This window comes from Syngnathoides biaculeatus, chromosome 19, assembly GCF_019802595.1.
Source record: "Syngnathoides biaculeatus isolate LvHL_M chromosome 19, ASM1980259v1, whole genome shotgun sequence".
Taxonomy (NCBI): Eukaryota; Metazoa; Chordata; class Actinopteri; order Syngnathiformes; family Syngnathidae; genus Syngnathoides; species Syngnathoides biaculeatus.
This window is the reverse complement of record NC_084658.1, coordinates 4,012,305-4,036,399: the sequence shown is the minus strand read 5'-3', so window position 1 is coordinate 4,036,399 and position 24,095 is coordinate 4,012,305. Positions and strand designations below refer to the sequence as shown.

The window sequence follows — 24,095 nt, the reverse complement described above, 5'->3', positions numbered from 1 at the left end:
ATTGAAACCAGCTAACAAATGTCTTCATAAATTCAAGATACTGTAAACCTTAATGTTATTATTACTATATGCCGATATACTTACTTGAAATAGAGTCCAGCTTTCTGAACAAGAAAAGCTATTTTAGTGTGTATTGGTTGGAAGAAAACTTTTTGAGCGTTTCCACTTCACTTCTGGGTCAGCATTTTTACGTTACAGCATATAAATTAACTTTGTTTCATAAAAAAAACACCTCACAGTTGTGTCACATTTGGGACACGAATAACCCAAGTACTTAAAGTGGGCCTGTCATGAAATAGATGATTTTTGGTATAATTTTAATGAAAAACCCACAGCCAATATGGTCCCATGTGTTTTTTCACCACAAAACATGCTTTTGACGTATACAGCTTTTTGTAACTCCCGAGATGAAAATCCTCTCGAGGGATTTGTTTTCGAGAAGCAGGAAGTGACGTAAAGGACAGTGGGGCCCCCGAGTGGACTTGTTTGTTTCCTTTAGTAATACCTCCGGGAAGGTAGCTCGTTGTTCCTTTGTGTTAGCCAAAATGCCGGGTCATTGCATTACTGGACATTGCTTGAACACTCGTGAGAATGGAATTACCCTTCATAAGTTTGAAAGATACACTCTGTTTGTTGTGAAAAATGGATTGCACGGGTGCAGAGGACCAGAGCTTTGTGGGTTCCAAATAACAGGCAGGTGTGTATACAGCTACAAAAGAAAATAATAGTTTGGGGTGGACCACGTAATCGGTCTCTCTCATAACGTAACAAAAGATCCGTGTATGAAATGTGTCGATGTGCACGTCGCCCATCTAACAATGTCTCACTCGGCCTCGTCTCGATAGTGTTCATCGTATACTGCAGTGGCTCTGAAAAACCCTCTAAAAGCAGCACGCCTCGGCTCCATTATATGCCACCGGAGGTCACGGCTTCTGCGAAGGCTGCGCGTCGGGCTTTGCGATGGGGGCGGCTCTGAAGAACCCAGCCGAGAATGCGATACTCAGTCGTGTGCACGCATAAAGGGCCCTGACTCGACTGTGTTGCTCAGTACTGCGGCGTCTGTGAACACCCCGCTAAAGCAGCACCGTTCGGCTCATAAGCCATACCGGCCGGTTGCGATGAGCCACGATGGCTCACCTCCGCCGCGGAATTGGATCGGACGGGGATGCAGTTTGGCCATGATAGCATATCATCTGAATATGGTATGGAATAAACAATAGTGTAATATTGCCCTGAGGGCTTGAAACAATCGTGTAATATTGCCCCGGTAACTTCACCCGGTTGTGTGGTGTTGTCCTTTTCGAAAAGAGCCTTGGTGTCAGAAGGCGCGTTGGAAAAATCCGAAAATCTCTGTTGTTCAGTTTCCATAGGAGCAGGAAATCCGCGTTTTAAACGGCGGAAGTGACGACGACGTCAAGGACAGAGGACGCGACTAATATGGCAACCACTTGGATGTCGAGGGACACTCAATTGCGCAACTTTTTGCATGGATGACGCACGATCCGCTCACATTTATTTTTTCGTATAGACATTGAAGTGAATACTGTTATATGTATTTTTCATTACAATATCTATTTTAGAATGTTTATAGGGATGACAGTCCCACTTTAAGTGGCAAATGTGTCATCGACATTTGCCAGTTCGTTCCGCATGCTTCACTGGAGTCTGGGACACTCCACTGCGGTGCGTATGTTAGTGTAGAGCAGGGGTGCCCAGACTTTTTTACCCCAAGATGTACTTTTCAAGCAGCCAGCCTCTCACGAGCTACCAACGATGAGGGGGCGGGAATGTTGATGATCCTTTCAATGTTATGTTATTAATGTGATATATCATATATATATAAAATTACCTTTTTGTGCGCGGCATAGTCATCAGCTGGTAAAGCGTTGGCCTCACAGTTCTGAGGTTAAGTTAACGTGGGTTTTCTCTGGGCGCTCTGGTTTCCTCCCACATCCCAAAAACATGCAACAATAATTGGACACTCTAGATTACCCCTGATTGTGATTGTGAGTGTGGCTGTTTGTCTACATGTGCCCTGCGATTGGCTGGCAACCAGTCCAGGGTGTACCCCGCCGCCCACCGGTTCACAGTTGGGATAGGCTCCAGCACTCCTGTGACACTTGTGAACTCAGAAAATGGATGGATGGATGAACAAATAGTTGTCACTGTGCTCCAACCACCACTATTAATGTTTTTTTTCCTTTTTTTAACTATGTAGGGATTTGCGAGTTTGGGCCCTACGCGTGTTCATGATTCAAGGAAGATATGAGCAATGATGAGAAAAAGTTAACAGCAAATGGATTTATTTCCGAAGGAATGTGCAATACAGACATCCGCGTCTTATCTAGGTATCTGCCGCACACGAGACGTATGTCTTCTGGCAGGATAGCCAAAGAAGAAGACAAGAGCTGGCCGGTAACACAAGCTTTTTATATGTATGGGTCCATGGTAAAAGTGGCTGCCCCCCCCCTCCCCCCGTCTAGCTTGTCTTTGCTCTACGTTGCCCAGAGTGTGTTGCAAACTAAAGGAGCGGTGGTGGACGTTTTCATTATAAAATACTGTAACATTTGTAATTGTGAGTGTACGTACGTCTTTAAGAGCGGGGATGGGGGTTAGCGCATGGTAAACTAGGGAAAAGAAAGTGTCACAGAGTAGTTGTTGTTGTGAGAGAAAGTTCCATGTGCTGCCTAAAAGAAACCATTGGCTTCTTTTCATTTTTTACAGTACGTATGTGAATTGTGCCATTGGATATAACAACCAGTCATCCCTCACTCAGTGAATTACACTACAAAATGCCACAAACTGAATAGCTGTATGTTATACTTTCAATTTGCATTGGATTTCTTTTTTGCGGGCAATGCAGTATATCTGCAAAGAGACTGCATCAGCAGTGCACAATTGCGCCTGCAGATCATTGGCTGACTTTTTTTTTTTTTGGCACGGCATCCCACAATCAACCAAGACTGCTTCACGATCGACCGGTTGATTGCGATAGACGCATTGAGCACCCTCGGTGTAGACGCATTGAGTACCCCCTTTGTCACAGCAAGTCTGTGCCCTTTTAGTTTGATCACGTCTTGTTATGCTTCTTAGTTTGCCTCATAGTCATCGAACCTTGTTTCATGTTTTTTGGATCTTGCCTACCTTAGGGTTTTGGTGCCTCTGCCTCGTTTTGGACTGCCTTTTGGTATTGACCTGTTTTTGGTATGAAACCACTCTGAAAATTATGCCTTTGCCTGGAAGTCCTGCATTTTTGTCCGCCCCCGTGCCGCGGGTCTAAGACAGAACGAACTGGCCAGAACAGGACCCAGCAGTGAAGATGGGCTTTGCCAACCACGCCACCGGGCATGCCACTTGCTTGCCTCCCAGCGCTCCCAGCCTGAGAACCAAGCCTCTGCTATCTGGGTGGGTTTCATCTTGTTGTCCTCTCCATCTGCACCACGCGTGTGCCCTGATTATGTCCAGACTACGCCCCGTTCTCCACCACATATTTTGCTAGACTCAGATTTTTCAGATTATGAGGAAGACCTGAATGTATATGATCAGCTGCCTGAATTTGACTCAGACAATGACTTAGATTTTTCTCTCCTGGTGATCAGTCCCAGTCAGTTTCTTTTGCCACCCCATGCTTCCAGCCCCCGAGTGCCTTCCCTCGCCTGCCAGATGACCACTATCACGCCTCAACGGAGACCTATCCTAGGCCATCCGATGACTACATCCATGCCTCATCGGCTTCCTGACGACTGTGCGTCCACGACCACGCCCCGGCAGCGACATGTCCACGGCTGCCCATCCCAGCGGCAAACCCTCCACTGCCGCTTCGCGGTGAACCTTACATGCCCGCACGTCCTGCCAGCGACGATTCTACGGCTGCCTCTCGTTCCTGTTCCAGCGACGACTCGTCCTTTGCCGTCTCATATTCCAGTCTCGGTGGTGACCAGTTCCCGGCCCCCTAATGACCACGTCTCGCTGCCGACCGATCCTCGGCCACCTTCCACTCGTGTTTTGGTGTCGACCAATTCACGACCGGTTCCCGGCCCCCTGATGACCATGTCTCAATGGCGACCAATTCCCAGCCATCTGATTACCACGTCTCGCTACCGACCGATCCTCAGCCACCTTCCACTGCTGTTTTGGTGGCAACCGATTCCCCGCCACTTTCCACTCCTGTTTCAACGGCGATCGATTCCCGGCCGCCTAATGATGACACCTCGATAGCGACCGATTCCTGACCACCTGATGACCAACTCTCAATGGTGACGATCCTCAGGCACCTCACGACCACGTCCCAGTGTCGACCGACCCACGGCAGCCACTGGCTCACGACCACATCCTGGGAGGTCTTCATCCAGAGCCGTCACCCTCTCCCGTCTGGTTCCTGGTCAGCCTTTGGGTTCCTCCTTGAGGAGGTCCACCCGAGTTGCCCCATGGGAGATCTGTGCTTAGCGTCCTGGCTGACCTCCTGAACTGCTTGGCCAAACATTTCGCTTTTGGATGGCCTGGATGGCCACCAGACAGACTGGGGTTGGAGGGTTTATGCATTTGTCTGGACGTCCTGTACTTGGGTCCACCCCCGTGCCACTGGTTATGACAATAACATTTGGGAAAATGGAATGCAAAACGTTTTTTGATATCAATAATCGTGAAGATTGGTACACGTGAAACATAAGAGTATGACAGTCAGTGAAATTGTCGAGGAAATTTCGTATAAAGTACATCAACATAGCTACTATGGCAACTACAAAGCATAAGCAAACAGAACATAACGATTGATAAAAGATGGGCTGTCCAGGGGTCTCAGGATGCATGGCATGGAAGTCCCTAATGAGCATGGGGCTGACGATAAAATGGGAAGGAATGCACGACTGCTCCTCGGGACCGTACCCGTCCCAATCGACCAGATACTCCACGCCCTTCCCCTGACAGCATGAGGACAGCAGCCGCCACACAGTGTAGACCGGACCCGTGCCCACAGTCTGGTGGGAGGAGGTGGCCTCGCAGGGAGGACCAACAAAGACACCCAAGTAGGCTTGAGTAGGCTAACATGAAAAGTTGGGTGGACCCGCATGGACTTCAAGATCAAGATCAAAGTAGCCGGGTTGACTACTTTGGTGATAGGGAACGTAGAGATAATTAAGGGAGCGAGTTTCTGAGACACCACCGGAGTGGAAGGTTCTCTGCGAACAGCCAGATGCACTGGTCAACCCTGTTGATTGAGGTCGGGGTCATCTTACGGTCCACTGTGGAGTTATAGGAGCGCCCCTTGCCCAACAGCATCCATCAAGCTTGGTCTCTTGTTCTCTTGCAGTGCCTCACTATGGCAAACGCAGATGGAACTGATGATTCGGAGACTATGGATGGAAAAGGAGAGAGTTAATAACAGTGCACTATTTGAACCAGTGACAGCCCCATGGACGCCGAGGGAAGGGAATTGTGAGAGTACTCTACCCAGATCAGTTGTTTACTCTGACTGCTAAAAGTTCACGGTCCCCAGTGTCGTAATTTCGTTCCTCAAAATTCAGTTGTTTTTTTTTTTTTTTTAACAAACCCTATCCCAAAATTTGATGCATCTACCTCTACAAAAAGCTGACTATCGAGATCCAGCAAGGCGAGAGAATTGGAGCAGAGGTAAAGCTAGCCTTGACTTTCCAGAAGGTCGCCTGACATGCCAGATCTCAATAGAAGGAACCGAGTGGTGATGTTAGTTTATGTAATGGTGGGGCGACCGTACTAAAGTTCCAGATGTATTTTCTGTAGAGGTTGGCAAACCTTAGCAACTTCTGTACTTTTTTGCAAGTAGTAGGAGTGGACCAGTGCAGCGCGGCGTCGACTTTGCTGGGATCCATACGGATCTCTCCCTTCGCCAAGACAAACCCCAGGAACGGTACAGCGGACCAGTGAACCTCACGTTTTCGCCTAGACATAGGTCATGAAGCAGAAATTGCTGCAGTAGTGTTCAAACAAGTCAGATATGGTATTTTTTTTGTCCGGGGAGAAAATCAAAATATCACTTCTGTACACAAAGACATTATTATTGAGCATATTGGACAAAACATTATTACCAAAGCTCTGAAGCACTGCAGGGACGTTCTTGAGTCCAAAGGGCATTAGTAAATATTTGTAATGACTAGTGGGTGTGTTGAATGCCATTTTACACTCATCCCCCTCTCATATCCTGACAAGGGGGTATGGATTCCTCAATTCTAGCTTGGAAAAAACCTTGGCCCCCTTCAGAAGCTCAAAGGCAATGAGGGGAGGAGGTTACCTGTTTTTTTTTTTTTACTGTAATACTGTTCATTCCTTGATAGTCTACGCAAGGCCACAGGGTCTTATTTTTTCTTTCAGATGAAAAAGAAGCCTTCTCCTGTTGATGACGATAAAGGCCAGATAAGTCTGGCAGCCAACGAGTCTTCCACGTATTGTTTCATCTCTTGATGTTCCACATTTGTGCCATGGATTTTACGAAGGATGGTCACGTCCAACACATGTCCGCGTCACGGCTCAAGTCATTAATTTCCCAAGCTTCTGCGCGTCCCTTCAGCGGCTGCCTGTAGCTCAAAGTGGAGCTCCCACTGCGTGATGAAAGGTTTGATATTGCCAGAGTCCCCTGAGAAATGCTCCAGATGTTAGAGTGGAGAGCAGACACCCGAATGTACGTCGGGGACCGGTGAGGGGACTGACTCATAGAGAAGGGAGGATTCCGCGGCTGCTTTAGGCAGGGAACTAAGCCGGGCCATTACTTGCCGCAACAAGTTGCCCTGCTGCTCTAGCTGGCGAGCAACCGTCAGGAAATGTTCGCCATGTTCGGCGAGGCGACGTCGTTGAACCTGGAGAGCATGGCGCACCGGATCTGAGAAAACTGGGTCCATGCCTTGACCAGAACACAAGGCTGAACCCAAAATGAACGACTCACAAGACCAGGTACAGTTCAGAAAGCATCTTTATTCAGTCCAGGGTCGGTACACAGGCAGGCAGTCCAAACAAGCAGCAGTGTCAGAATCAATAGGTGCAGAGGCAGGGTGATCAGCGAGGCAGGGTTCAGTACACAGAGTATCAAAGACAAGGACATGGAGTTGTGGGAATGTGACATGGAAGTACAACAATCTGGCAAGGACCAGATCGAATGCATGGACATATATTCAGGCCGGAATTAGCAAGACGAGAAGCAGGTGGACGCATGTGCTCATCACGCAGGGGTGCACCGTGTCATCAGATTTGAAACATTTGCTTGAGTTCAATTCCAGAGACCTGTACACTTTGTAGTTTAAAAAGTATATTCTTGTTTATTGTCTGAGAATGGAAACAGTCAGATACACGAGTCCAGTACAAATATCAGCAATGACATTACATCACACACATTGACACAGTGGTCTGTTAGAGTTGTTTTTAAGCCTGCATCAACTCCTGTGTGATGTCTGCAGACATACAATCTCACGCTCGCAACTGTCAGTGTACTGTCTTCATCTCTAAGTCTGAACACGAAAACAGCTCTTCTATCCTCTTAAAATGGCTTATTTAAAAAAAAAAAGAGGAAAAAGGACATTGGGAAAAGTGAACCCAAATTAATTAATTAATTTAATTATTATTTATGCACTTAAAGATACACTGTATATCCTGCATGTTGGCTGCAGAATTACCAAATGTGTATGTTATTTGTTGATGCTAATTCTGAGCCTTTGAATAGCTATGATAATTGAATTCTGCGGCATATTGTGACTTGTCTGGGCAAATGCATCAAACAGCAGGGTCTGTGTTTGTGTGTGTCGGAGCTGGAGGCTAAAAGGGAGTCATGATCCAACGTGCTGTGAAATGCTCATTTCCATTTTGATGAACAAAGGATCAGCCCAAAATCAATTACTACAGAGACTAGTCAGGAAATGGAAAGAAAGAAGCAGCAGTCAAGACAGACTAATTGTTAATATTTCTAAATTGCAGTTGGTATCATATGAGTAGAGTTAGATGAAGTAAATTATTGCTGATATGTATCAAACATCTTTTTCCCAAAACCAGACATTAGAAAAGTATGTTGAGAAGCTAATTTTCAATAGGGCTGTGAAATATATTGTTTGAATATCGGCATTATATATTATATGTGTGGTATTGTTACCTCACAGGGTCCTACGCAATGTTGGTAAATTGATATGCAGTCAGTCAATCCTAATATTGACTGGAGATTAGCAGTGATGTTATGATAAATTATAAACCCAACAAACAACACGAAGGAGATCAGAGTTAATGTAATCATTTTGTGTATTTATTTATTTGTTTGCATGATGACTATTAGTCAGTTTATTTGCCTGCATTTATTGTATTGGTTCTTAAAAATGGGACCAACAAATGCGTGCCGCAACAGATTCCACTTTGTGGCAGGGAGGTGAGCCACAGCATTTATTAAAGGGACAAACTTCAGGTCTACAAAATTAGTTTTGCTTAAATTAATACACTCAAAAATAGAAATTGATATGCTTTTGCTTCTTCTCCTTTTGTCTTGTCCCGTTAGATTGGTCCCCAAAGCATAACGATCCTTTTCCATGAAAGCCGATCTCCTGGATCCTCCTCTTGAACACCAAATGCCCTCATATCTTCCCTCATGACATCCATCAACCTTCTTTTTGGTCTTCCTCTAACTCTCGTCTGGCAGCTCTATCTTTATCATCCTTTGACCAATATTCGGTACTTATTTAATATCGTCGGCAAATATCACGTAATAAACTCCTCTATCACACTGCACATCACTCTTGTTCTTAAAAATGGGCATCAGCATATTTTTCCTCAATTCCTGAAGCCTTTTATTACCCACTGGAATTCTGTTGAACAAGCTGGTCAAAAACAAAACCTCTCTCATTTTCTTCATTCATCAAATCCTCAATGTATTCTCTAGTGCACCAGCCAACACATTTCCATCTCTAGCCATAATCACTGTAACTTGCTGCCCATCCTTCCCACCTCCATCCCTTTGTCTGGCGAACCCTAACATTGCAATATAAATTGCAGGGTTAATGTCACTTTTTCCAATTTTGTGCCATCCTAATGGCCTAATATATAATAATATAAATAAATGCAAATGTAATACAAATGCTGAAAATCTTAATTTTGCCACAAAAGTCATTTATTCAAAATACAAAAAGGAAAAAAAATGCTGATAACTATCAAATACCTGGAGAAATAAATACTGCAACATGTGACCAACTTGTAATATCCATGCTGTGGTAGGTTAAACTTCTGCTTGAGCAATAGTGTTGTTTTTCTAATGTAACGCTTCAAATAGAGTTTGCATTGCCATTTAATTCACTCTCTGCACTCCAATCGTTCCTCTCCAAAATAGGAATTCTCCTGAGAAAAGGCCAGAAAACGTTTGCCACCTTGTGTGTTTGCCAGTGTTTATCCAGGCCAGCTGCAAAGCCTGGCTGGAGTCCAATAGGTTATATCACACCACTGAGCCCCTACCTACTCAATGCCATGAGGTCAATATTTCGGCCCCTCTTCCGCTCTTCATCACCCAGGAGTCGGCAGGTTGTACAACTCTCAAGTCTCCATTAAGTTCCCAACCTGTCATCACACAGTCAGGCTTAATGTACAATACCTCATGAAGCCATTGGAAAACTGTCACCTACTGAGGCAACAACATAAACATGGCTAAGACCGATGATGAGGAGGAGGGGGCAGATAGAAAGAACCACAGAGATGAAGGGTATAAGGAGAAAGAATCTTGACATGAGAAGGGAATCAGAATGGGAGGTGCAATCGTAAAGGTAAGAAAGTAAAACGCTGTAAAGAGAAAGGACATAAAATAACGTGAAATAAATTCATTCAGGAAAAAGAAAATAAAGAGATGTGACTGTTTCATTTTTACCACACCGAAGCGTAAGTGGGATGCTGTCTTCACCTTGTCGGGTCTTTGTGTGTTAATTAGTTAGCAGGGTTATGCAAAAAATGTTTTCCATTAAACTGTCCTTATCTGAGATGTGCTAAGTAAAGAGCACATTCAGATTTGCACAGTGGAATAAAAATGTGGATAGAATAATTTATCTTCTGTTAATGTTTCCTCTCAATCCCCCACTCAAGAATGCTAATGGTAGATTGTCATTCATACCATACTATCCACCACACAGTATCAACTGCAACTCATAGACTACATCAGGGGTCACCTTTATGGCACCCGTGGGAAACAGGTTCCCCCCAAGGAGCACATGACAAACCTGCGGCCCTGTTATAAAATAGCTCACCAGAGATAGAAAATTGGAATTTCCTTGAAATGTTGTTCAAAACATCATTTTAAAATGTAAAAAAAACTTGCAGCGATTGATAGAACAGATGTAATGTTTTCTACCTTGTTCATTTTTTCTACCGTATTAAATCATTGTTGATTATTATTGTGAGAAACTATGTGTATGTTTGTGTATATGTATATATGAAGGATCATTAAGAGGAATGAGCAAATTAAGGCCAATTAAGTTATTCAAGAAGTGTGTCTCAAAGGTAGCTTTAATCAGTACGCAAGAGGTAGCTCTCAGAAAGGTTGGTGACCCCCGCTTTACATCAAGAACACTGTAAAGTCACCCAGCACTACTTTGTGGAGGACTGGATGGGCCAAAAATTGCACTGCAAATTATAACTTTACATGAAGTTACCATCTGTCTTATTACCTGAACTCCTTAATATCAGTATCCCACGAGTCTTTTGTTGGTATGCAAAATGCAATCTTTCCACCTTGACAAAAGTCTGTTGGTATGCCTTTCTGAATACCTTTTTGGTTTCCTCTGCAGTTGATCATGAGAAATATAATATTCTCCTGCCATTTCCATCACAGGGACACAATCTTGGCCAACATCTTGAACAGGCAGTGTGGCCATCGAAGATTGAAGACTACTTCAAATACCTCACTTCATTTCACAGAACATCTCAAAATCACATCTGCCAATCACTGTTGCCTCAGCCACCTTTGTTCATATCTGTTCTGTACAACCACATCTTAATAATTCTGATCTCAGACACTTGTGATGCCTACCAATGCAGAGAGTACCCAATATTTTTTGGGGGGGTTGAGTGGTATACATTTGTCTTTAATCTTGTGGTCTTACTTCCCTTTTTGAATTGTTTCTTTATCTCTGTCTCTTGCTTCTTTTCATCTGTTTCAGGGGCAGACATGATCAATTTCGATGGACAGGGTGTGATCTCGTATCGTTTCAAGGTAATGTTTGCAAATTCAATCAGTCACCAAACTCAAAATGTTTCATGAGCGTTACCATGCAGTGATTTGCACAGATCAGTACACTGAAGGGTTGTGAGCATGTGAAATCCTGCTTTTAAAAATACTATTGTGATGAAAGCCACTGCAATAATTCTTCTTTGTGGGCTTTGTAGACATCAAACTAAAAGGGTTGTGTGTATTGTGTCTAGGTAAAGAAGATGAAGCTCATCAAGGATGTGATTGCACTGAGGTTCAAGACGTCAGAGAGCGAGGGTGTGATTCTCCATGGGGAGGGCCAGCAAGGGGATTACATCACCTTGGAGCTTCGCAAGGCCCAGCTGCAGCTGCAAATTAACCTGGGTGGGCAACACAGCAAACATACAGTAGTTAATGGGCAACACAGCAAACATACTGTAGTTAATTTTACTTTTTAATTTAGGACTTAAACATAGTTGATTACCTGAAGGTACCCAACAAAATAATTTTCCTGCAAATTGGTATTGCTCTAAAAGGCTGATGTTTATTTGAATAGCCAGGTAGCAGACTTTTTTTATTCTTTTGAAATCATTCTGATTAAAACCCTCAGGTCAGAAGGTTTTGATTTGATCTATTGCATTTTGGTGTTTGTTTATATGTACCCCTATTTTTAATCAGAATAGCCGTTACAGATGTGACCTGCCCAAATCTGTCAACATCCATAGGCCGTTGGCACACCTACTGCTGACAGAGGTGCAATCTGAATCTGACAGGACAGCACAATACACCAGTCTGATCCTGGATCTTTATTTTCTCCTTTTTTTCTTTCTTCAAGTCTAAAAGTCCTCCGCTTGTCTTTCATGTGGGCAAGCACTTCAACACAAATATATATACGATACTTTTGTGACCATCAGGTGTATTGTATTAAAAGGCACAGTCTCATTTTTGGGTGCAATATCAGTATTTAGCACATATATAAGGCCCACCGTATTATTGGGTTGCACCTAAGCATAGTGGCACTTACGAGAAAGCACGCTGCTCGGAACTTCACTTTGTACATATTATTTACACCAATATCCAACGAATGAAGTTGCTTCGTCAAGCCTTCCAAAATAATAGCAAGCTCTAAGTTCTGCCTTGTTTCTTCAGAAACTCAGGTTCATCTTGGAGACTTGGCCAAGCTTGTTTCCCTGCTTCCTCATTTTCAGCACCATGGATTCGTTGACCTTGAATTCTCTCGCGGCTGCTTGAGTCCCATGTTTCTCTGCGTAACTGATAACTTGCGGTTTAAACTGTGCTTCGTAAGCGTGTCTCTTCATTGGTGCCATTTTAGGGGTCCTTAGCTAAAGCGATTATTATTTATTTATTATTTTATTTGTTATTTAGCACAAAACACATCACCGGCATTAGAAACTTTCTGGGGGGTGTGCCTTAGCTTCCTCTCCCACACCAACACGTCCGCATGCTCTCCTTTCACACTTCTGCTTTTTCTCTATATAAGCAGTGTGTCTGTAGGAAACCCTGACAGTCAGTTACAAATTTTGAAAGTCAGTTGCTACATAAGGCACTCCATCAATTTTGGAGAAACTTTTAAGACTATTAATTGAACCTTGAGGGGTTGCGTCAGGAAGGGTATCCGGCGTAAAAACTGTGCCAAACAAATATGAGCGTTTTATCTGAGCTGACACGCTGTGGCGACCCCTAACGGTACAAGCCGAAAGAATCTTAGTTATCGTCATGAAAATATGGTACATACAGAAAATTTTCATAAATGTTCATTGGACAGTAAAATTAAGATTCAGCATTTACAAATGATTTCAAAAGCAATTTCTGGTTATTGATGCTACTGTAACATTAATTACAGGTAGTAACCAGTATGGCTCAATTCTGGGTCACACGTCAGTCACGACAGGCAGCCTCTTGGATGACAACCACTGGCACTCAGTCGTTATTGAGCGTTACCGTCGTAATGTCAACTTCACTCTAGACAGACACACTCAGCACTTCAGGACCAACGGGGAGTTTGACCACCTCGACTTAGACTATGAGGTAAGTCACTACATTTACATAGGCTATACACATACAGTACACACATATTGATGCAGCAGTGCGTAACTAAATTGTAGGGCATACTGTACATAAATATCTGAAATCAAATCAACATTTGAAAAACATTTAAATATTACATGGTAGATATTTATCTGATATTTAAGAAATAAATATTTAGAAATTTGAGAATGGGGCCGATAATTTTTCATACCGCGTTATGTGTGTGTGTGTGTGTGTGTGTGTGTGTGGGTGTGTGTAGGTGTGTTTGTATGAGTATGTATATATCTATGAAATGCAACCCTATGGAGGCACAAACCAGTGCAATCTATTGGCCAGTCCCAAGCCCGGATAAATGCAGAGGATTGCATCAGGAAGGGCATCCGGCATAAAAACTGTTCCAAACAAATATGAGAGTTCATCAAAAGAATCTCATATCGGATCAGTTGTGGCACGGACTAAAAACGCCCGCCCCCGGAACTGCTAACCTGCAGGGCATCGGTGGATATTCAGCTATTGTGGGTCGAAGATAAAGAAGAGGAGGAAACCAGATCCATCGTCAGAAGAAAAAGAGGAATGCACAGAGCCTACAACTGAGTGTAGGCACTTTGAATGTTGGGATTATGACAGGAAAAACTCGGGAGTTGGTTTACATGATGATTAGGAGAAAGGTTGATATTCTGTGCATCCAAGAGAGCAGGTGGAAAGGCTAGAAGTTTAGGAGCAGGATTTCAATTATTCTACCACGGAGTAGATGGGAAGAGAAATGGAGTAGCGGTTATTTTAAAGGAAGAGCTGGCTAAGAATGTCTTGGAGGTGAAAAGAGTATCAGATCAAGTGATGAGACTAAAATTTGAAATTGAGGGTGTTATGTATAATGTGGTTAGCGGCTATGCCCTACAGGTAGGATGTGACCTAGAGTTGAAAGAGAAATTCTGGAAGGAAATAGATGAAGTAGTTCTGAGCATCCCAGACAGCGAGAGACTTGTGATTGGTGCAGATTGTAATGGACATATTGGTAAAGGAAACAGGGGCGATGAAGAAGTGATGGGTAAGTACGGCATACAGGAAAAAAACTTTGAGGGACAGATGGTGATGGACTTTGCACAAAGGATGGCCATGGCTGTAGTGAACACTTATTTCCAGAAGAGGGAGGAACATATAGTGACCTACAAGAGCGGAGGTAGCAGCACGCAGGTGGATTATATTTTGTGCAGATGATGTAATCTGAAGGAGATTACTGACTGTAAAGTAGTGGTAGGGGAGAGTGTAGCTCAACAGCATAGGATGGTGGTGTGTAGGATGACTCCGGTGGTGGGAAGGAAGATTAAGAAGACAAAGGTAGAGGAAAGAACCATGTAGTGAGGGCTGAGAAAGGAATAATGTTGTGCGGCCTTTCGGAAAGAGGTGAGACAGGCTCTCTATGGACAGCAGAAGCTCCCGTAAGACTGGACTACGACAGCCAAGGTAATCAGAGAGACAGGCAAGAGAGTACTTGGTGTGTCTTTTGGTCGGAAAGGGGAGAAGGAGACTTGGTGGTGGAACCCCAAAATACAGGGAGTCATACAAGGAATGAGATTAGCGAAGAAGTGGGCACACTGGGACTACTGAGGAGACGCGAAAGGAGTACATCGAGATGTGACGTAGGGCAAAGGTAGAGGTGGCAAAGGCTAAACAAGAGGCATATGAAGACATGTACACCAGGTTGGACACGAAAGAAGGAGAAAAGGATCTCTACATTTTTAAAATTATTTTTAAGCAGTTTTAAAATATTTATATCCAATAACTTTATTGTGATTGTTTTTTTGGGTCATTAAGAAAAATACAAAACAATAATGTAATGTACAGTAATGTGGGTAGTATGTGCATATGGTCTCAAAAGAAGTGATTACAATGTAATGGAACATCTCCAGTCACGGACCCCCCCCCATATTAGTCCTTTTTACTGAGGTTACACACAAACACACAGAGAGAGAGCGAGAGAGAGAGAGAGAAATAACTGTTAGCAATAGCTTGTAAAACTGAGAAATAATTCCCCCAAAAATTGAACACTCGAATTGAACTTGGCTATCTGTATGCACTTTTCCAACTTTTGCCCATCACTGATGGCCTCACCTATCTCAAGAATAAAACCATAGCACCCAGGAAATTATGGTTTGGGTTTACGATGTGCTAATATGATAGTAATCTATAACATTCACATAATTAATGTTGCTTGGTAATGGAATGTGGCACATTGGGTTTGTATAATAATACTTCAAACAGGAAATTGATTTTTCTTTGGGATTTGTAAGAGGGATGATAGCTGTTTGTGTGTAATGCAATTACTAGTCTGCTCATATTTGCTTTTTTTTTGTACATGTGTGCATGTGACTATGTGTAGCTAATTTGTGGATTTATTGAAATATGTGGTATGTGTGTTTGTGTATGTGTAACCTTAACCAGCTATTGTTGATTATGCTGATTTCTTCCCCAGTTAAGTCAGACACTGAGAATCAAGGGAGCACAATTAATGAGAAGCTGTTCAACTAAGAGATCATCAGGGAAATCCATACAAAAGTGTCAGAAGTGTGTGTTTATGCTCCAGCTTTATGTGTCCTCGCAAAGTCCGTTGCAATTTAAGCCTTGTTACTAAATATCTGGCTGTCCTGTGTACTGGACTTCCTTAAACTACAGTATAAAAGGGCTAAATGCACAAGGTTTGCATCTCTTTCTCTGTTTTTTCAAGACATCACTTTTTTTTCTCAGCATCTATCTTTTTGCATCTCCACCACAAACTCTGTAAATGTATTTTAATGGATTCTCCCCATTGTTCCAGCTGCGATATTGTCTTAAGTTATTTATGTGCACTGGTTAGCATCAACACGTAGGTGTCTGTGAGAGACCTGGAGTAATTTGATATCCTCCATCCATCCATTTTCTGAGCCGCTTATCCTCATAAGGGTGGTCGGAGTGCTGAAGCCTATCCCAGCTGTCATTGGGCAGGAGGCGGGGTACATCCTGAACTGGTGTCCAGGATATCGCAAGGCACAGACACAACAGTCACTCTTACAATCACACCTTAGGGCAATTTAGAGTCTTCAATTGATGCATGTTTTTGAGATGTCTGAGGAAAACGGAGTGCCCAGAGAAAATCCACAGAGCCATGGGGAGAACGTGCAAACTCAGCACGCAGGCAGCGCTAAGATTCAAACCCTGATCCTCAGAACTGTGAGGCCAACGATCTAACCAGTTGCTCCACCTTGCCGCCTAATTTGATATCCACTCTCACAAAAACTATTTTAATGAGGCAATGCTACACAATTATCACCTCATTTAAAAGGGGAAATCTTTTTTGCTATCTCTTTTATCTACCGACAGTACAACACATTATTAGCTGGATGGATAGGGGAGATAGTATCTTGCACAGGTCAGACCAACTGACCAGATGTTCTTGATAACTCCTTCCCTGGTTGTTCAGCTTCTTGTCAGTCTCCATAACACAGCATTGAATTTGTCATGCTGTTCCTCCATCCTCGTCACCTACCATCACCATTTCCTTCCTCTTTGTAGCTTGGCTGTAGATAAGCAGCATGCACCTCCCCTCATCCTAGCCCAGCAATTGTGTGGATTATGTCAAAAAATGTTTTGCTGACAGTCTGTTCAACCTCGGTTTGAGTGTTCCACATTTGACCTGTAGGAGCCTGTAGTAAAATGTCTTTCTTACTTACTTACTTAATAACTTGACTCAACTCTCTTAGGTGGAGAACTAGCCTGGTTTTCTTGTAGATGAAGTCGAGCCAGGTGGACTATAAATTGGCAGCCGCATTGTGCTCTTCCCAAAAAAATATCGCTTCTTGTAACAAATATCCAACCAGACCAATAGCGTTAGACAGCAATGTAAATTCACTTCAACTGAATTTAAACAAATATCTTCCACTTTTCTGCTTTTCATCCCCTTCTGCCTCCCAAGTTGAACTTTGGGGGGATGCCTTACAGCGGCAAGCCAGTAGGAGGTGGGCGCAAGAACTTTAAAGGCTGCATGGAGAGCATCAACTACAATGGAGACAACATAACTGATCTGGCCCGGAGAAAGAAGTTAGACACCTCAAGCTTTGTGAGTAAAATGTCCATTCGCTTCCACATACAACTCATATTATATTCTATCTTTCTATATTAGCAACAGTTCATAATATATTCATTGCAATTCTGCAGTCTATAATAATATATGTATGTAATATCAGCTCAAATCTTTCACCCAAAACATGTCACACACATCTATCTATCTATCTATCTATCTATCTATCTATCTATCTATCTATCTATCTATCTATCTATCTATCTATCTATCTATCTATCTATCTATCTATCTATCTATCTATCTATCTATCTATCTATCTATCTATCTATCTATCTATTATTCATTCATTCAACTTCCGCTCCGATTATCCACATGAGGGTCGCGGGAGTGCTGGAACCTATGCCAGCTAACTTTGGACCAAATGCAGGATACACCCTGAGCTGGTTGTCAGCCACACGGCACATGGAGACAGACAACAGTCGCACTCACAATCACACCTAAAAGCAATATAGAGCCTCCAATTGATACATGCTTTTGAGATGTGAGAGGAAATTTCCTCCCACATTCCCAAAAATATGCAACATTAATTGGACAACGTAATTTTCCCCGAGGTGTGATTGTGAGTGCAACTGTTGTCTGTCTCCATGTGCCCTGCGATAGGCTGACAACCAGTTCAGAGTGTATCACGCCTCCTTCCCAATGACAGCTGGGATTGGCTCCAGCACTCCCGCGACCCTTGTGAGGATAAAAGCTCAGAAAATGAATGGATACATATATCTAGCTCAAGCCTCATTTCCACCAAAGCTCTGTGGATCTTTGTTGATCTTGGTTCAAAAGATTGCCTGAACAAAAGAACGTGCAATCAAAGTTTCGTTCAAGATACACCAGACCTCCTCCTTGACCCAAAGAGTTATCAGTTAATTCCTCATCAAAATAGATTCACATTTCAAAGACACATTCACAGGCACCCGTGAGTTGTGGGAAAGACAACTAAATAGAATGAATAGGATTTAGTTTAGATCAGTGTTGAACATTTTCTTTTGTAAATGGTATATTTTCGACCACAACATACACATCCAAGAATGTTAGTGTCTTCAGCTGAATTTACACTACATTACTCAACCAATAACAGAAACACTTTTGACATCTGAATGTGGATAACACTCCATATCGTACTATATATGCCATGGTTTATGACTTTATAACTCTATCCTTTTTTTTTTTTTAATGCGGTCATGATTACTTGTAGGTAAAAGGACAAATGGTTTAACATGCATTTCGGAGGTGTTATCCCCATCTGTCTTATTAATGCTGTTGACTACTATTTCTCTATCTCTAAATGTGCATCCTTACAGCGTAACCTGTCATTTTCCTGTGTGGAGACGCATTCCTTCCCCATCTTTTTTAATGCAACCAGTTTCCTGCAACTGCCTGGTTGGGCTGCTCACAACATCATATCTGTGGGCCTCCAGTTCCGTACATGGAACCTACATGGGCTACTTATCTTCAGTAACCTTGATGATGGAACTCTAGAAATTTCACTTGAAGATGGCAAGGTGGTCCTTCACATCAATGTAACCACAGCAGCCAGGCACTACCTGGTGGAGTTAACCTCAGGTGAGTCAACAAGTCCGCACTAGCAGATAAGCAGTTAAACTATTCATAGAGTCATAATTCTTATCATAGCACGGGGTGTTCCGACAATATTTTAATAATTTGGAATATGAATATCTGAATAACTACATGTTCAAGGTGAACAAAATAAGATATGTTAAAATAAAACGTTTTTTTTTCCAAACAATGTTTTTTTTCTAACATATTTCACAAAGCTTCGGTATTCAATATGCATTCTGGCTAATTAATATAACATTCTTTTTTTCTTTTTCTAAATCTGCTCTCCATTTAGTGTATTTCTAGTGACGTTTCTAGAAAATGCACACTGCACTTCTTAGACTGTGCACAAATTAAAATATATTTTCATTGCTAGTCATAGCATCGATATGTGCCCTGCGACTGACTGGTGTCCAGTCCGGGATGTATTCCGCTTGTGACGATAAGTGGCTTGGGAAATGGAATATAATTCATAAACATGAAAAAAATCTACAAAAAATACTCTTGACATGAAACATAACTAAGTTCAACATTTAACTTGTTTCTTTCATAACTTAACTTACATAAATTGAAATTTAAGATATCCTTTGAGGGATAATTGACTTTGTTTGTTCGACTCAAAGATTGTCTTATTTCTTAAAACAAAAATTATGGCTAGTCTTTTCTTCCTAACAGTGCTGATCAACATGCTGAGGATTTACTTAAACCAGGCACAATCCTGGGCACAGCAGCACAATCAAGTTGTATCAAATGTTAATCTGGATGAAATAAAAATTCACAAAGTTAATAGTGCATGATTTTAATTGACACTGTCAGATACCATAGTTATTAATTTCACAGCTTTTTATTTTTGTGGTTGTAGAGGGATAGTGAGAATGTACACTAGTAGTTAGCTTGTTTGTGTACATTTATGATGTTCACCACTTCAAATCTTGCCACTTCCTGGATGGGGTTTGTATGCATCCTTTTTGAGAGTACCCTGCTTTTTGCGACAGTGAAAAAGCACCCTTGCAAAGGTTTTAATAGTTGCGTGAACAGCCAGTCTGTGTACCCCAGAACTGATATGATAGTTTTAAGCAATCAAGTGGAAACATGAAATAGAAAAGAGGAAAAGAAAAAAAAAACATACGTACTTATGTATAAAACTGAGCAAACCCAGAGTATAATTAGCATGAGCAAGACAAATAGCATTCTATGCGATATTGGTGACAATGATAGCAAGCAATGCAATAATCGGATGCCTTTTTTCTGCTGAACCAATGAAATTGCCAGCAGGTGCAACAAGGAGGTTAAATCCATCAGTACAACCAAAGTGTGGATGCAAAACAAATGAAATCACAGGCAGGCACAAAAACAAGAACATTGGAGGTGTGAATAGTCTTTGATGTACAGCGGTTGGCTGGTGACCAGTCTGGGGTCTAACCTTGCTCAATATAAGATGGGATAGACGCCAGCTCACCCGCATCACAAATAAAGCAGTTTAGCACATCAGTTAAACCCTTGAAGTAGCTTTTTTTCCCCAAAACATTTTATTGATTAAACCTCTGTTTTGCCAGGAAACCCTCATTGAGATTAAAAATCTCTTTTACAAGACTGTCCTTCCTGAGTCAGGAGCGGCAACACACATAAAAGTTTGACTGGACAAGTAAAAACAATCTCATGGTACAGCAATCATCAGTTTTCTTTCGCCCTAAGCAACTTGAAAAATGGATGGATGGATGGATATTCTGACTGACTGACTGATGTTTCAGGCTCCAAGATGCTTAAAAGTCAGAAAAAAATGTTCAATGAGACAAGATCTGTTGGTTCCAGCTGTTGCTGAAGATTGTTCCATGTGTATATCCCTTCCTTTGTTGTGTCCTACCCTTGCTCTCCTTTCCTCCCTTCATCTCTTTCTGAAGACACTCATTTATTCTGTCCACTGCTGCTTTAGTAGGCCAATGCCCAGAGGTAGGGATTATTACAGCATTACCCTCTCGGCTAATTGGTCTTGAGCCTGTGATCACATCACTATTACTTGAATACACAGATACATAAGCTCACTTGCACACAGCAACGCACGCATCCCAAATTTGCTTCTGTTATTAGTATATCTGAAGTATGCTAGTCATGCTGGCTTCTAGCTTCAGTGTCACTGTGGGAGCACAACAGAGTTAAAATTAAATCTTCTTCTTCTTCTTGTCCCACAGCTCGTCATCTTTTTCCATGCATCCATTTCCATTCTCCTGCATCTTTCTCTCTTAATGGCCCCGTCACACCATGACGTTCAGGTCAGCGTCCAATAGCGTTTGAGGAAACGTTGGGAGTCGCCCATGGTTGACAGCATATATCCAGAGTAGCGTTGTTTCCACGCCAGTGAACATCAATGATCGCTGGGAATCGGCGGAGAACGCCGGTCCGGAAAAAAAGTTTTGAACATGCACAAAAGTTTTCACCGAGACCAGCGTTCATCAACGTTTAATTTTAAATGCTGCAGAATGTTCAAGAACATCCGTGGAACGTTTTACTAAGGTTCGCCGAGCGTTGCACGCATTTGCCTATCGTTGGTCAGTCGTAACTCTCCCTTTACTTGGTTGTTACTTAATCGTTTGCTTTGCAGTGAACGACTCACTGGCAACCTGTCAACGCCCACTGAACAATCCCCTAGCGCACACAGCGTGTAACCAAAGTGAAACGAACGTCATTTGGTGTCCATTGAGCGTCATTCGAGCGTTTCCCGAACTTCCATGCATATGGGTATGGGTACATAAACCGATGCTTTGTAAAAGCAAGGTTCATTTAATATTAAGCTACAGTAGAGAGCACCTATTATGGAAGATCCAGAAAGCAGCAGTTCGCTTTCGCGGAAAAACTCCACCAGACTATCCTCAACAGCCCGGTCCAGGATCATGCAATCCTTTCTGTCCTTCTTTTGTCTCTTTGTCGGACCTTCCTCTCTGGGGTTTTCAAGGTGTTTAGGGTCCCCAGGGGGTGTCACATGGTGCGTGACTTCGCGAATGTGCTCTTTCTCCTGCTGTTGTTTTTCCTCCAAACACATTGCTCGTGATGAGAGAAGCTTAGCTTTCTTACTAGCAGCGCTAGTTGCTGAAGTCCGCGCCCTAACTTTTTTTCTTCTCGGCGGCATGATACTCACTGTTCTAACTCACAACAACAACTGACTATGAACTTTCAAACGTTTTAGTGCCGGTTCTACTGTATTAAATTACACGCCAGCAAAACGCTTTTCTGTCGTTATTCATTGGTCACACGCTCAACACACTCGTCTTATGTTGACAAATCCCTCTTCGCGCCGCAATGACCGGTTTGCAAACACTAATGGTTTTTAGGGGTATCTCATTCGGTCGCTGTTACACGCTTTTCGTGCGTTAGACACGCTTTTCATGCATTAGACACATGTTTATCACACGCCACATGTGTCATCCGCGTTTGAGAACGCTGAAAAATAGAACGATTGAAATGTTCAGAGGACGTTGAACAGAAGGTCATGTTGTGACGGAGCCTTAACATCAACAGCCCTCATGTTTTCCGTCACAACATCCATCAAGCTTTTCTTTGGTCTTCCTGGTAGCTTCATCCTCAATACCCTTCCACCAATAAACTCATCTCCTCTGGACATGTCCAAAACATTAAAGTCTGCTTTCTCTAACTATGTCTCCAAAACATGTAACTTTGGCTGTCCAACTAATGAGCTCATTTTTAAGACCATAAAACCTGCTCACTCCGAGAGAGAACTTCAACATCTTCATTTCAACCACCTCCAGCTCGGCTTCCTGTTGTCTCTTCAGTGCCATTGTCTCTAATCTGTACATCATGGCTGGCATCACCACTGTTTTATAAACTTTGCCCTTTATCATGGAAGAGAGACTCTTCTGTCACATAACACACCAGACAACTTCCGCCAGCTGTTCCAACCTGCTTTGACCCGTTTCTTCACCTCCATACTACACTCACCATTGCTCTGGATTGATGACCCCAAGTATTTGGAGTCGTCCACCCATGTTGTCTTTCTCCCTGGAGCCTCACTCTTCCCCCACAACGCCTCTCATTCACGCATATATATTCTGTTCTACTTCAGCTAATCTTCATTCCTCTCCTTTCCAGTGCATGACTCCATCATTCTAATTGTTCCTCCAGTGTACTCCCTGATTTAACTGCAGATCACAATGTCATCTGTGAACATCATTATCCAAGGGGATTCCAGTCTAACGTCATTTGTCAGCCTATCCATTACCACAGCAAACAGGAAGGGGCTCAGAGCTGATCCATGATGCAGTCCCACCTCCACCTCAAATTCTTCCTTCACAGCTACGGCACATCTCACCACTGTTCTGCTGCCCTCACACATGTCCTGTACTACTCTCACATACTTCTCTTTCACAAAAGACTTACGCATGCAGTACGACAGTTTTTCTGGTGTTCTGGGGGGAAAATATATATTTCCTTGTTTTGTAATGTGCCATTATACAATTCACTCCGGTCCACCCCCCCCCCCCCCACACACACACATTCCAAAAACATGCATTAATTGGAGAGTCTAAATTGCCCTTAGGTGTGGTTGTGAGTGCAACTGTTGTCTGTCTCTATGTACCCTGCATTTGGGTGGAAATAGTTCAGGGTGTACTGTCCCGCCTACCCGATAACAGCTGGGATTGACTCCAGCAGTCATGCGACCCTCGTGAGGATAAGTAGCTCAGAAAATTGATGGATGGATATAATTCCATTTTCCACAAAAGGGTGATCAGTCTTGACTCAGACCTACATGCATGCATCCATATACTAAAAAACTGAGCGGAAGTACTGATCACTTGTCCACCATGTACCCCTAGAGGCTATACTTTTACAATTCATTCGATATGTCCTCAAGATTCTATTGTCAATGCCAAAACAGAAGAAATACATTATTGTATTGTAAATAATACAAATGTACAACGGACGGCACAGTATCAGAGTAGCTAGCATAGTTCTGAGGTCATGGGTTTCAATTCAGGCTCTGGACTTCCTCTGCAGAGTTTTCATGTTCTCCCCATGCTTGGGTGAGCTTTTCTCCTGGTTTTCCAGTTTACTCCCATGTTCCAAAAACATCCATCGCACTGTAGGTTAAGTTAAAACAAAATTGTCCTAGTAGTGAATGTGAGTGTAAATGGTGCTTTGTCTGTGTGCCCTGCGAGTCACTGGTGACCATTCCAGGGTATACACATACACTTCCAGACA

At 42.8% G+C, this 24,095-nt stretch overlaps 1 protein-coding gene across 1 annotated transcript in view; it reads left to right on the top strand.

Annotated features, from left to right (window-relative positions):
- cntnap2a (contactin associated protein 2a) overlaps nt 1-24,095 on the top strand; it is a 476,610-nt gene that overhangs the window by 221,641 nt on the left and 230,874 nt on the right. The window contains exons 6-10 of the mRNA XM_061805953.1: nt 11,139-11,191; nt 11,401-11,551; nt 13,032-13,216; nt 17,166-17,309; nt 18,629-18,890. Coding sequence (XP_061661937.1) covers nt 11,139-11,191; nt 11,401-11,551; nt 13,032-13,216; nt 17,166-17,309; nt 18,629-18,890 — 795 coding nt within the window. The remainder of the gene's footprint in view (nt 1-11,138; nt 11,192-11,400; nt 11,552-13,031; nt 13,217-17,165; nt 17,310-18,628; nt 18,891-24,095) is intronic.